The sequence below is a fragment of the Eleutherodactylus coqui genome, chromosome 13, assembly GCF_035609145.1.
Source record: "Eleutherodactylus coqui strain aEleCoq1 chromosome 13, aEleCoq1.hap1, whole genome shotgun sequence".
Taxonomy (NCBI): Eukaryota; Metazoa; Chordata; class Amphibia; order Anura; family Eleutherodactylidae; genus Eleutherodactylus; species Eleutherodactylus coqui.
In genome coordinates, this window is record NC_089849.1 from 90,436,224 (window position 1) to 90,449,044 (window position 12,821).

At 48.8% G+C, this 12,821-nt stretch overlaps 1 protein-coding gene and 1 pseudogene across 1 annotated transcript; both read right to left on the reverse strand.

The window, feature by feature from the left end:
* Nucleotides 1-3,531: 3,531 nt before the first annotated feature.
* Nucleotides 3,532-3,708, reverse strand: LOC136588814 (U2 spliceosomal RNA; annotated as a pseudogene).
* A 173-nt stretch (nt 3,709-3,881) lies between these two features.
* Nucleotides 3,882-12,380, reverse strand: LOC136587806 (zinc finger protein 154-like). The gene is made up of 7 exons (XM_066586571.1): nt 12,312-12,380; nt 10,395-10,548; nt 10,095-10,277; nt 9,180-9,303; nt 9,010-9,092; nt 6,869-6,974; nt 3,882-5,447 (listed from the first exon to the last, which is right to left on the reverse strand). The coding sequence occupies exons 2-7, from the start codon at nt 10,500-10,502 to the stop codon at nt 4,426-4,428; spliced, it is 1,626 nt and encodes a 541-aa protein (XP_066442668.1). The 5' UTR covers nt 10,503-10,548; nt 12,312-12,380; the 3' UTR covers nt 3,882-4,425.
* Nucleotides 12,381-12,821: the final 441 nt, after the last annotated feature.

Genomic DNA, 12,821 nt, shown 5'->3' on the forward strand with positions numbered 1-12,821 from the left:
AAGGTGGAAGGATGACACCCCCTTCGGTAGAAACTCTGGTACTGGCCTTAAAACCACCTTGTCCTGGTGGAAAGCCAGAAAAGGGGGGCTCAACTGACAAGGCAGCCAATTCGGATACCCTGCGTATCGAGGTGACCGCCACAAGGAAGACCACCTTCCAACACAAAAGCCGCAGCGGTACCTCCCTAAGTGGTTCAAAAGGATGAGATTGTAATGCATCCAAAACCAAGTTAAGGTCCCATGCGGGTGTAGGTGACCAGAACGGAGGGACCGCATGGGAAACCCCCTGAAGAAACGTACGGACTGCTAACCTTGTGACTACTGGCCTTTGAAAGAGGACTGAGAGAGCAGACACCTGGCCCTTCAACGAGCTTAGCTTTAGTCACAATTCCAACCCCGCCTGCAGAAAAGACAGGATATTAGCCAGTGAGAACCGCATTGGGTGGCGCTCGTCGCACCAAACAAAGAAGCGTTTCCAAACGCGATGGTAAATCTTTGATGACGACGGTTTCCTTGCCTGTATCATCATCCGAATAACTTCTTCTTTAAAACCCCGTTTCCTCAGTATCGCGGTTTCAACAGTCAGGCCGTTAAATGAAGAGACCCTAAACTCGGGTGGAAGAGAGGTCCTTGTGACAGCAGGTCTTCTCGTTCTGGAAGGCACCACGGTACGTCGGCCAGAAGCTCTATGAGGTTCGCGTACCATGCTCGCCTTGGCCAATCCGATGCTATTAGAATTACCGGGCGCCCCTCCCTCCCGAACTTTCTGAGTACCTTCGGAATGAGAGGGAAAGGCGGGAACACGTATGGAAGGCGGAAACCTGACCATGAGATCACTAGTGCATCTACTGCTAACGCCTGAGGGTCCCGGGACCTGGCCACAAAAGGTTGTACCCTGTGGTTGAACCTGGACGCAATCATGTCCACATCTGGAGGACCCCAGCGATGACAAATCGCCTGAAACACATCCGGGTGCAGCCCCCACTCTCCTGGGTCCACCGTCTCCGGACTGAGAAAGTCTGCCACCCAATTTTCTACCCCCGGTATGTATACCGCAGAGATAGTAAACCGATGAGACTCTGCCCAACCGAGTATTTTGGACACCTCGACCATCGCCCTCGCGCTTCAAGTGCCCCCTTGATGGTTAATGTAAGCGACCGCTGTCGCATTGTCCATCTGAACCCGTACGTCCTTGCCTCTGAGGAGAGGAGCGAAGTGCTGCAGCGATAGCCAGATTGCCCGCAAATCCAGGATGTTGATCGGAAGTCCGGCCTAGCACCGAGACCACACCCCCTGGGTGGACAGACCTCCCAGAGTACCTCCCCAGCCGTGAAGACTGGCGTCCGTGGTCGCCAGTGACCTCCCTGAATTCTGTTGGGGTCCAACCACCATTGTAGAGAGGCTTGAGCCCGAGGCGACACCGCAATCCGCTGATGCAATGCAAGCGCCGATCTGTCCCAACACGACAGCATGAAATGTTGGAAAGTCTGTGAGTGAAACTGCGCAAACAGAATTGCTTCGAAAGAAGCCACCATCAGACCCAACACCCTAATGCAATGCCTGATGGACACCGGCTTCTTCTGGAGCAGGGATCGTACGCTCCTGACCAACAACTCCCTTTTTGACCGGGGGCATGCGTAGCTGATGTTTCCCTGTGTAGAATACCATCCCTATGAACTCCAGCTTCTGCGTTGGGACTAGGCATGACTTGCTGCGGTTGACGATCCATCCGAATTCTTCCAGAGTCTGCAACGTAATGTGAAGACTCTCTAGGTTGAGGCAATTACCGATAGAGGCAATTACCGACCTGAGGGATTCCATGCGGAAGTGCCTTGTCCTGATGTAGTGGTTCAGCCGCCTGCAGTCGAGGACTGGTCCGACCCTGCCATCCTTTTTGGGGACTACGAAAAGATTTGAATAAAATCCCCGTCCGCGCTGACAGGATGGAACTGGCACCACAACACCCTGGGCAAGCGGGTGCTCGATCGCCAGGCGAAACTGCGACCTTCCCCGTGACCACTCAGGAGAAGTCTCTGTGTCCGAATGTAATCTGCGCAATATTGACGCAGACATGCTAGCTAAACCAGAGAACGCCGCGGGCTCGGCCGCCTGCTCTACAGGGGCGGAGGGGGACACAGACGTTCCTGGAGCCTGCCAAGCCGGGGTGCAATTCGCACAGCGGGGTTCCGTCTGACCGCACGGGAGCTTTGCATTACATAGGGCGCAAGCATAAAACTTTGCCCTTCCTGTAGCCTGACCGAAACCCTCTGGCCTGGGGTCAGACATGGTGTTATGCAAAGAAAAAAGTGCACCCCATTCTGCTGCAAGTGGGTAACTGCAGGGGGGATATAGTACAGGGAAGAGCTGCCTCAGCAAAGCTTACCCTGTCCCACGGCTGTCCCGTCCCAGCTGGCGCTCCTGGGTCGCAGGGAAGGCTACTCCTCTGTGTAGCACACTTGTGAGAGACGCTGCCAGCACTCCTACACCTGCAAGCAGGAAGGAATAGTCCCGAGAGAAACGGCCCCTTCTCTGTAGTGGGCCGTCCCTTTTGAGCTTCCTGCGCCGCTCAGGTGGGCGTGGCTTCACTCCGGCCCCAGGCAGCACTACCCGGAAGCCATCCACAGCTGCTCTGCGCCCCAAGCCACGCCCAGGTAAGGCCGCACCCTACTGGCGCAGTCACTCCCTGCTGCGGCCACCACCGACCCCGACAGACTCTCCCGTTGTAGGAAGCCTGCAGCCACCGCTGCGCTCCAGCCCACTCAGCCCTGGACTGTGCTGCTGCCGTGCTCCTCCTCCAGCTGCCGGCTCCCTCGCCGCACTCACATGTCACAGGTAACTCACCTGCCGCTCCGCAGCTCCTCTGTGTCGAGGGCTGCTGCTGCTCCCCTAGGGAGGACAACGGGACTCCATGCCCAACACCGGGGTGGGACTTAGGGCAATGCAAATAAAGGGGTACCCGACTCCCTGTGATCCTGAAAGCCGTAATCCACCGTCTGTGCTCCAGCCGTGTTCCCCCCGCGCTCGCCGTCACCAGGAGAGGAGCCACTCCAGAAGGGGGGAACCCTATTGCTGGCGGGCAACAACTCCAATGCACAAGGGTAAGGTCGCGCCACCTTTTCTTCCTTGGGTTGGGTGCAGTAGCGTGGCGGAGACACCACCTTTTGCGCCCTCCCCCGGGAGGACAGGAAAGTCAGGGAAAAGCCCACGACTCCCCGTATTCCCGCAAGTAAAGTCTTCTTTCCAGACCTAAACAAACACGTCTGCCTCCTGCAGACACTAAGCTAAAAACTGATTGCAGTGGGGAATATAGCTAGTGGGAGGAGCTAACACTTTTTGCTCAGTGTCGCCTTCTAGTGGCAGTAGCTATATCCCATGGTCTGGCTGTGTCCCCCAATGATACGGACAAGAAAGAACATTTTAAGCTGGGGAAAACCCCTAGAATAATCCATAGCAAGCAAAGTCTAACAAAATCATTGGTTAAATAAGATAGAACTCTTACTCGTAGTTTCTGCTTTAGGATACTGCAATAGGAAGGGGGGCACCGGACCTGGAGTACTGCAATACCAGGTCATGCGCGAAGTGGACAGAGTAAGCTCTTTTTCCAGCTCCGTTCTAAAACTCTATTTAATATATGGTCTCCAGCTAGCGGACATATCAGATATTAAACTAATACTACACTTGATCTTAGCCAAAAGGCCAAGAAGCTATAACCAGAAAAGATTTCGCCTGGACCCTGAGCTTAGATTTCTTGAGGTGACGTCAGGATCACTGAGAAGCGACAGGCCCTTTAAGACTTGTGCTCGCCCACAATGCCATGCTGCAGTTTTAAAATCTGCATAGCACCGCCTTGTGAAATGCGCCTTATCGTTCCTCTTGCCGCAACCACACATTCTCGGATTGCCGTTTTATTTCAAATCGGAATTCATGAGCACAGAAAATACATTATATTATAAATACACATAAATAAAATGATGTCTAACAAATGCTTCCAATGTATCACACGCAGCGAGAGGAGAAGGAATATGATCCTGAAGAAGGTCAAAATACAGCAGTTGGGACAATATTACATGAGAGGTCCTCTCAGAGAAATCAATGTAGAACCATAATTGTGACACTGGAATATTTTTTTTGTTCTGTGGGCAGATTATCAACATCATAAATATTTATACTACATAAAATATGTCCATGTTCAACCGGTAACTTAGTTTTGGGTGGAGTTGCTCTCAGTAATTCGCCCTTCAACAAACAGAAGGCATTCAAGATCCGAGGAAGTAAAGTGGTGACCACAGTGGTGCTACGTGACCACTGCTCCAATGAGGCTTCTTTCAGACTTCTTCACTCATTGAATCCTAAGCATTGTGGTTTCCAGAGAAGTATACATTGGGAGTACAGTAGTTGAAGCCAAAATTAGGTGTCTAAATGTGACTAGTGTGTATGAAGAACCTGATGTCTTATAAAATTTGATCTGTATTTAAAACATCTCCCACATTCAGAACAGGAAAACGGTTTCTCCCCTGTGTGAAGTCTTCCATGCTCAATGAGACCTGATTTGTGAGCAAAACTTTTTCCACATTCCAAACAAGGGAACGGCCTCTCCCCTGTATGAATTTTCCAATGTTTAGCAAGATTTGATTTTTTAGTAAAACTTTTCCCACACTCCAAACATGAATATGGTTTCTCGCCTGTGTGTATTCGTCGATGTTCAACAAGACCCGATTTTTGGGTGAAGCACTTCCCACATTCCAAACATGGAAACGGCCTCTCTCCTGTATGAATTCTTTGATGTTTAACAAGAACTGATTTCTTGGTGAAACATTTCCCACATTCTGAACATGAAAACGGCTTCTCGCCTGTGTGAATTCTCTGATGTTTAATTAGATCTGATTTTTGGGTAAAGCATTTCCCACATTCGGAACAGGGATACGGCCTCTCGTCTCTGTGAATTCTCTCATGTCTCTCGAGATTGGCTTTGTGTGTAAACCATTTCCCACACTCCAAACATTGATACTGATTGACATTTTGATGGGTTTTCTGATTATTATGAAGATATGTATCCTGTGGAAAACAGTTCCCAAGCTCTGAACACAGACAGGGTTTGTCTCCTGTGTAAAGTCTCTGATGCTCCGCCATATAAGATTTCCAGGTAGAAGACTCGCCACAGTGGGCACATGGCAAAAGATCCGAAACCTGCAAAAACGGTTTCTCACATTGAGGAAATCTAAACATTTTCTCCCGACCATGACCGGCACTTTGTGTAACAATCTGTGATCGATCGGGTGAAGGATAGTCATGTTTGGATGGATTAGATAATAAATCTGTACTGCAACCAACTGCATGTGTTTTTGGGGTCATGGGATTTTCTGCAGGAGATTCTCGTGTGACATCGTTCTCTTCTTCACAATCTGGGTATAAAAGGAGATGATCCTCTGTGATCTTAGTTTGGTTATCTAGAAATAAAAGAGGAATTTATGGAGAGAGTTTAGAAGAGAACAACAGCGTTGCAGGGCAGCAATGCTAACCACCAAGCTACAACAGTATGGCACATGTTCAGCAGATACTCTCCAATGTTGCACTTGCTTTGGCAAATCTCGATTTAGTATTTGTATCCATTATAGACAATCCAAACATTGGATCAATCTAAAAAGTCCTTGAATGGTCCCATCCCCCTTGACATCCAATGGAGAAATCCCAGATTCTGGCAGTTTAACCTCTATCATACCACAGTCAATAGCAACTGCATCATTTAGGCAGATGAAAGGATGATTGCAAGGTACCAATGAGTTGCCACATCAGGTGGAAGCTTGCCAAAGGCCTCCATGTCTGCCAAGTAGCTCAGCCTATAAGACCCTGCCTCTAGATGAGTCTAACAGGCTGCTGTTATAGGCCAAATAGAATGCACTACATAAGTAATGCAGTGTACTATCCTAGTGATCAAACTATCGCATCTTTAAGTCCCCTTGAATGACTAAATAATTGGGTTAAGAAAAAAAAAACTTCAATGTAATTTAAGGAGAAAAATCCAGTTTAAAAAATAAGCATTTTCCCCACAAAACCCGTTTTTAAATGGATAAAGAATCGAAGAAAATGTTAAAAAAAAGCAACAATAGGTATTATTGAATTCGTAACGACCCAATGAAAAATGTTATTTATCGCACATGGAGAGAGCGCCGTAGAAATAATTTTAAAGGCTAACACCAAAATTGCTATTTTACTTTTGCCGCCTCCCCCCCCCAAAAAAAACACACACTAGAAAGCAATCCAAAAGTTATACACGCCTCCAACTGGTGCCAAGTAAAACTACATCTTCCTGTTAAAAAAAAAAAAAAAAACTACCTCACACAGCTCCGTTGCCAGAAAAATAACAATGCTAGAATACGGTGATGCAGATTTGTTTTCTTTAGAAATTAGTTTTTATTCTGCAAAATTAGTTAAAAAAAACAACAAAAAAAAAAACTCTATAAACTTGGTATCGCAGCAATTGTGCTGATCAGATTTTAAAAAATCATCATGTTATTCTTGCAGAATGGTGAACGCTGCAAAAACAAAGCCCGAAAACAATAGTGGAATTTTCTAAGGAGTTTTTCCATCTCCCCACTAAAAAGTTTAATAAAAGTTCTACAACACATTATATGTACCCCAGAGTGCGGCCATTAAAAAATACAACTTGTGACAAAAAAAAGAAACCACATGGCTATATGAACGGGTTATGGCCCTTTTAATGCGACAATGACAATCGCTTCGTCCTTAAAGAAAGAACCAGACTAATCAATAAAGGATTAGGCTCATCTATAAGTGTCGCCCCCTGCTGAATGCTGCAGTGACTGAAGGGCAACATGAGATTCTTCTGCATTTAGCGGCTATTACTCACCTGTATTGATATCTACAGGGATTTCCTCCTCCTTGCACGGATGATCATCCATCACATACATGTCTTCTGTGATGACTTCAACTTTAAAATCAATCCGATCTTCACCCTGATTCACCACGTGAAACAAATAACATAGTAATTCTGGTACAAGCTTCCTAAGAACCTCCCAAAAATATGTAATACGAGTTGGAGTTCTGGTCATGGGGGCTCCAACCATTTTTTTTCCTTCCCTTTAGGCCTCATTCACAGGGGCATCAGTGATATCACCACAAGAAAACTCGCAGTGGTATTGCATCTGTGTGATATTGTGTCGCTACAAAGTCAAGCGGGAAGGACTTAAAATATAAGCCCTACCACAAAAATAAACCTTAGGTGTATTAAAAAACGAAACAATACATCACCTAAGAGGCGCTGTCCGCTCCGTCTCCTTCTGAAGCTCCGCGGCACCTGTCTGTATTGTTCAGCCAGCACTTACTGGTCAGAGGGTTTCAAAAACCTCACGTCCAGGAAATGCTGGCTTCGATTGGCTGAACTGCGGCGCTCGAGAACCAATCACTGCAGCGCTTGATAAGCCAATCACAGCCATTCAATGCGATGTCTGTGATTGGTCCTCGAGCGCAATCATAGCCAGCGTTTTATCGAGACAGGGTTTCTGAAACCCCTCACCAGGAAGCGCTGGCTGAAGACTACAGACAAGTGCCGCGGGGCTTCAGAAGGAGATGTGCGGCAGAAAGCGTCCTTAATCTTTATTAACACATCTTGTGTCCAGGAGGGCGTAAAAAGAATGTATCCGTACATCATCATACCTCTTAACAAAATGACCTGAACACACTTTTCATCGTCCCGTCCCACCTGACTTGATCGCACAAAAAGAAAACAAATGCCCGTAAGATATGAGACACATCCTTGTGCAGATATGTTCCTTTGATATCCCTGCATAGAGAACTCTTCCCATCTCAATGTTATTCTTTATGAACCCTTCATACTTCACTTTAGCTGGAGTTTACAGATATTCTTATTAGCAATCAGCCTTCTGGTCTGAAGCAGGCCTTCACCATTGTTATTTCAGCATTGTAGTTTACACCCACATTTATAGAGACCCCCAAAATTCATGTTCTAGTATCACGCGAGATCTTCAGATCAAATCTGTTTTCTAGATTTTCGGACAACAGACCCGATCAATGGAGTAAACCCCAGTAGAATCCGTAGTCAATAGCAACCGTGTGCATCTAAGGAGTTTGACATAGGGAAGGGACTCGTTTTGTTAGCCCATCAGTGCCCAGCAATGCGATTGTGGGGTGCCAATGAGTTTCCACGGCAGCATGGGGTCAGCTAAAAGTACCTGCCCATTGGGCCATATCAGATATACAAGAATAATCAATAACTTTTAGTCAGGGAAGAAGTCCAGGTGAGAATGTAGGAAATGGGTTGAGTGACACATTGCAACCTCATCGATGGTACTTTTCTAGAAGTTTATTCACAATCTCAACATTCATAGAGTTGTCAACAAGAGTTGTCAACTCTTGGAATTCCCAGGAAGCCGGGCACAACATATTTATATGCCTCCCATGCTGCTTTCTCAGGACCCCAAAGAACTTGCTCAAAGTTTTTATCTTTAAGAAGTTGATGAATCTGCAGGCCAATCAAGATGCCTTCTCTAACTTCAGCATCACTGAGCTGTGGAAATGGTCTTCTGAGGTCCTGAAAAGCTTCTCCACCCCGGTTTATCCCCTTTACGAAGTTCTTCCGCTGTCATAGGATTGCATTTGTTTATGCAGTCCTATGTAGACAGCCGCGATTTGACCTTGTGGAAATCCGCGCAGTAAACAAATCGCGGCAGGCTCTATTTATGCACAAGCCTCGTACAGAAACGTCACCGCTGACGCGCCGGCTCCGCTCTATGCATGCTGTGGATTTGGTGATCATTTCTGCCATGTACTAGACAATTGCGAAAAACTGGGTTAACCAATAGGACAAACCGAAACATTTGTGCCAACGGTAATGGTTTATGCCGAATCGTTCCGGTCCGCTCACATTCTAATCTTCTTCTCCATTTAGATTTATTGAATCAAACTGAGAAGGTTCACGCAGCCCTTCTACAAACCTAGGTTGGTTGTTCAGGAAATATCAGTTCCATTCACCTGGTGATCCCGGGGGACCTTGTGATGTTCTTCAGGACAATGCTTGGGATGCAGAAGACTGGGGCATCCCTCTGCGGATCCATCTGTAGAAAACACACTGATATATATTTTATCTAATTAGATGATGGACACTGAAAACTGCTAACCCCTTTTACAAAGTCTTTTCTTACCCGGTGATATCAGGGCCTGGTAGTTCTCCACTACAATGTCCTTGTAGAGATCCTTGTGGCCTTCTAAATACTCCCACTCCTCCATGGAGAAATGGAGCGTAACATCCTGACACCTTATAGGAACCTGACGACACAATATACAGTCATCACCCAGACATATTACTCTGTGTCCCCGAAAATTAGACCCACCCTGAAAATAAGCCCCAGCTGCATTACATAAAAAAAGGAAAACATTACCTAACAGGCTCAGTCCACGTCCCTCCCGCTGCTCCCTGGAGCTCCAACGTGCTTCTTGCAGTCCTCACAGAAGATCAGCGCTCAATAAACCAATGCAATGGCTGTGATTGGTTCATCGAGCACTGCATTGATTGGCTAAGCAGCGGGCAAAGAACCAATCACAGCCATCTCGTTGTGGAGGTGGGATTTATGTATTGGCCAATGAATGCCACGGCTCAGTGCGTTGGAGCTCCAGAGAGCAGTGGAAGGGACCTGGACCGAGCCTGCTAGGCAAGTATAAGACCTCCCCCAAAAATAAGACCTAGTGTCTCGTTATAGGGCCCTTTTATACGGACCGATAAATCGTTCAGATCCAGCGTGTAAATGCATGCCCGACTGAATGATGGGTCAGAATTTGTTCACTTCTCATTCATCGTTCTATTTCTGCATGCAGACAACTGAATGACGGATCGGCTGTGTAAACAGGCAGTCACTCATCTATGAATGACTGCCTGCTTACTGTGAATGGAGACGGGAGGCTGGAACGATCCACTTCTATTCACTGAGTGATCGTTCCTGTGTAAAAGCACAGGAAGGATTATCGCTCGGGGTGACCTGTCGGGCATCTACGCTGAACAAGTAGTCCCATGTAAAAAGGCCCTTACTGTATAATGTCCCAGAATTCCCTGCAGCGCTCACCTCTCCGGTCAGCAGCTCAATGATCTTGTTGGTGAGTTCTAGGATCTTCTGCTCATTTTTATTCTGCCATATTTGCCAGTGAAGTGGAGGCACCTTCATGGGATTCTGGGTCCTGCTCCACCCAAGGGGGCAGCCGCTGAGGGTCATACATTGCCCCGATGCCTTGTTCACTACTGTGCAATCCTAAGCATGGGGGAGGAGGACAGACATCACTATGTGCCTTCCCAGAATCCTTCACCCTTCCAGTCCCTCCCCCGTTATAAGACAGAGCAGTGCGATATAATTCCCAGCATCCCTCACCTCTCCAGTCAGCAGGTAGATGATCTCCAGCGTGAGGTCTAATACTCGGTCGGTCATGTCATTACTGTTGTCCTGCATCTCCGGAGGATCAGTCAACGAGGCGACCATTATTCTGTAGACGGTACCCGCACATGTGAGCAATGAGGACGCTGCACTGCGGGAACAAGAGTGAGGGCTTCTATTAGGAAGTACAGGTTCTTGCTACACTTGGATCGGCGTATATACAGAGTACAGAAGAGAGTGTCGAGGCTCTAAGAATGGGAATTGGGACAAGGTTGGGTTTATGTTTTAGGAAGCAAACATGAACTACGAGACTAGCATGATCTGTTTAAATATATGGCGCTCGGTCCTGGGCTTTAATCCCAGCTGAAAGCAAAAATACAGCGCGGGATTAAAGCCTCTGTTGCTGCAATCGAGAAGGAGCAGGTCGGGTCCTCAGCGGTTAGTCACAGCCGAGGGCCCAGAGGAGAATGGGAAAGTGGTTTTTAACTACTTCTGCCTTCTTCTTTCCTGGGTACGTAGCGCACAATGAGCACTTCCACTACGTGACTCAGCGATCAGGTGATAGCCAGGTCCCACCCGTTACAGCACAGCTGCAGGATCCTAGCAGACCCTGATCAGCTCTGCCATCATTCACTGAGTGACTGTGATTGGCTCATCGAGTGCCAGCTGTGATTGGCTGCTGGGTCTTGATGAGCCAATCACAGCACTTGCTTTGCTGGAGGCGGGATATTCAAAGCCCCATCACCAGAAGCTGAGATGGCAGACGGGGAGGACACTGCAGACAGAGACCATCGGGACGTGGGTGAGTATAAGACCCCCCCCCCAAAAAATAATAAGACACTGCGCCTCTTTTGGAGTAAAAATTTATATAATACAGGGTCTTATTTTTGGGGAGACACAATAGAACAGCAGCCAGTTCTAGTGGCTGTACAGACCAAGTGTCCACGCAACGCCCACTTTCCCCACCATATATACCCGCCACCGAACACCTCCTCAATGTACTTGGCATAGAGGCCCAGAAAACGAGGCAGCGCTGTCTTGTATGCGGATGCAGGGTGGGGCAGTAGAAACCACTGGGACATACGGTCCACCACATGTCACACTGCAGGCCAGATCTGACTGCCACGTTGAGGTCCGGACGCAGAAGGACCAGCTCTCCCCGAACTTGGCATAGGGGGCGCTGCCAGCCCGGGGAGCGGTGCCATCTTGGACTATAAGCTCCAGCGCAACTCCACAGCGCTCTGTTCAGCGGCTCCCAGGTGGTGGCCCGGCTCCGAAAACCGTACCCCCACCCCCCCCCCACCTGGGACCCTAACCATCTGCCAAGCTAGGGAGCTCGGAGCTAAAGAGGCGGAAGGGTAGAAGCCCATCACAGTGCAGAGCGCCCAGCCGTGGGCAGGAGGAGCTACATTTAGGGCTCATTCACACAGGCGCACGCCGCCACGGTCCGTGAAATATGCAGCATATTCGGACAATCTATGCGTATTCACCGCGGATTTGGATCAGGTTTTTTTTTTGCATGCGTATAAACTGCGTTTTTCATGTGCGCAAAAAAAAAACCACAAGAAGGTCCCACAGATGCGTCCGCCTCCAGGCGTGAATACATGTGTAGCGTGCGCCGTTACACCCCCACCGACTAATGGACAGCCGGCACACAGACCTCTGGGGACGGGCTGCAAACACTTCTGAATACCCCAATGCAATCCAATGGTGGTTATGTAACTGCAGAGTAATGGGAAGGAGCCCCTATAATCAGCCCTATGAGGGCAGCCGAAGTACTGATGTGTCACCATGCTGTCCAGCCTGTAGGGGGCAGTGACGACAGTCCGCCGCTCAGTACTACGGGGATAGGAGGAGTGCTGTGTGCAGCAGGGGCCGCCGCAGGCACCTCGTCCGAGCAGCAGCCGCACTTACCTGGCATCTATAGCCTCAGCGCGGCGCCTAGAGTGGAGCTGATCCTGCGAGGCATGACGTCACGGGACGCGCGGGGCTTCTGGGTAGAAGGGGCGGGGCCTCTGCGGTGACAGGTTCTCACACACCGCAACACAGAGGACGAATGGGGGTTACATGGGGCTGATGGTGGAGGAATTAGGAGGGCAGTGAGGGGGTTAAATGGGGCTGATGGCGGAGGGCGGTGAGGGGGTTACATGGGGCTGATGGTGGAGGGATTGGGAAGGCAGTGAGGGGTTTACATAGGGCTGATGGTGGAGGGATTGAAGTGGCAGTGTGGGGGTTACATGGGGCTGATAGTTAAGGGACTGGGAGGGCAGTGAGGGGTTACATGGGGCTGATAGTTAAGGGACTGGGAGGGCAGTGAGGGGTTACATGGGGCTGATGGTGGAGGGATTGGGAGGGAAATGAGGAGGTTTCATAGGGCTGTTGGTGGAGGGATTAGGGCGGCAGTGAGGGGGTTACATAGGGCTG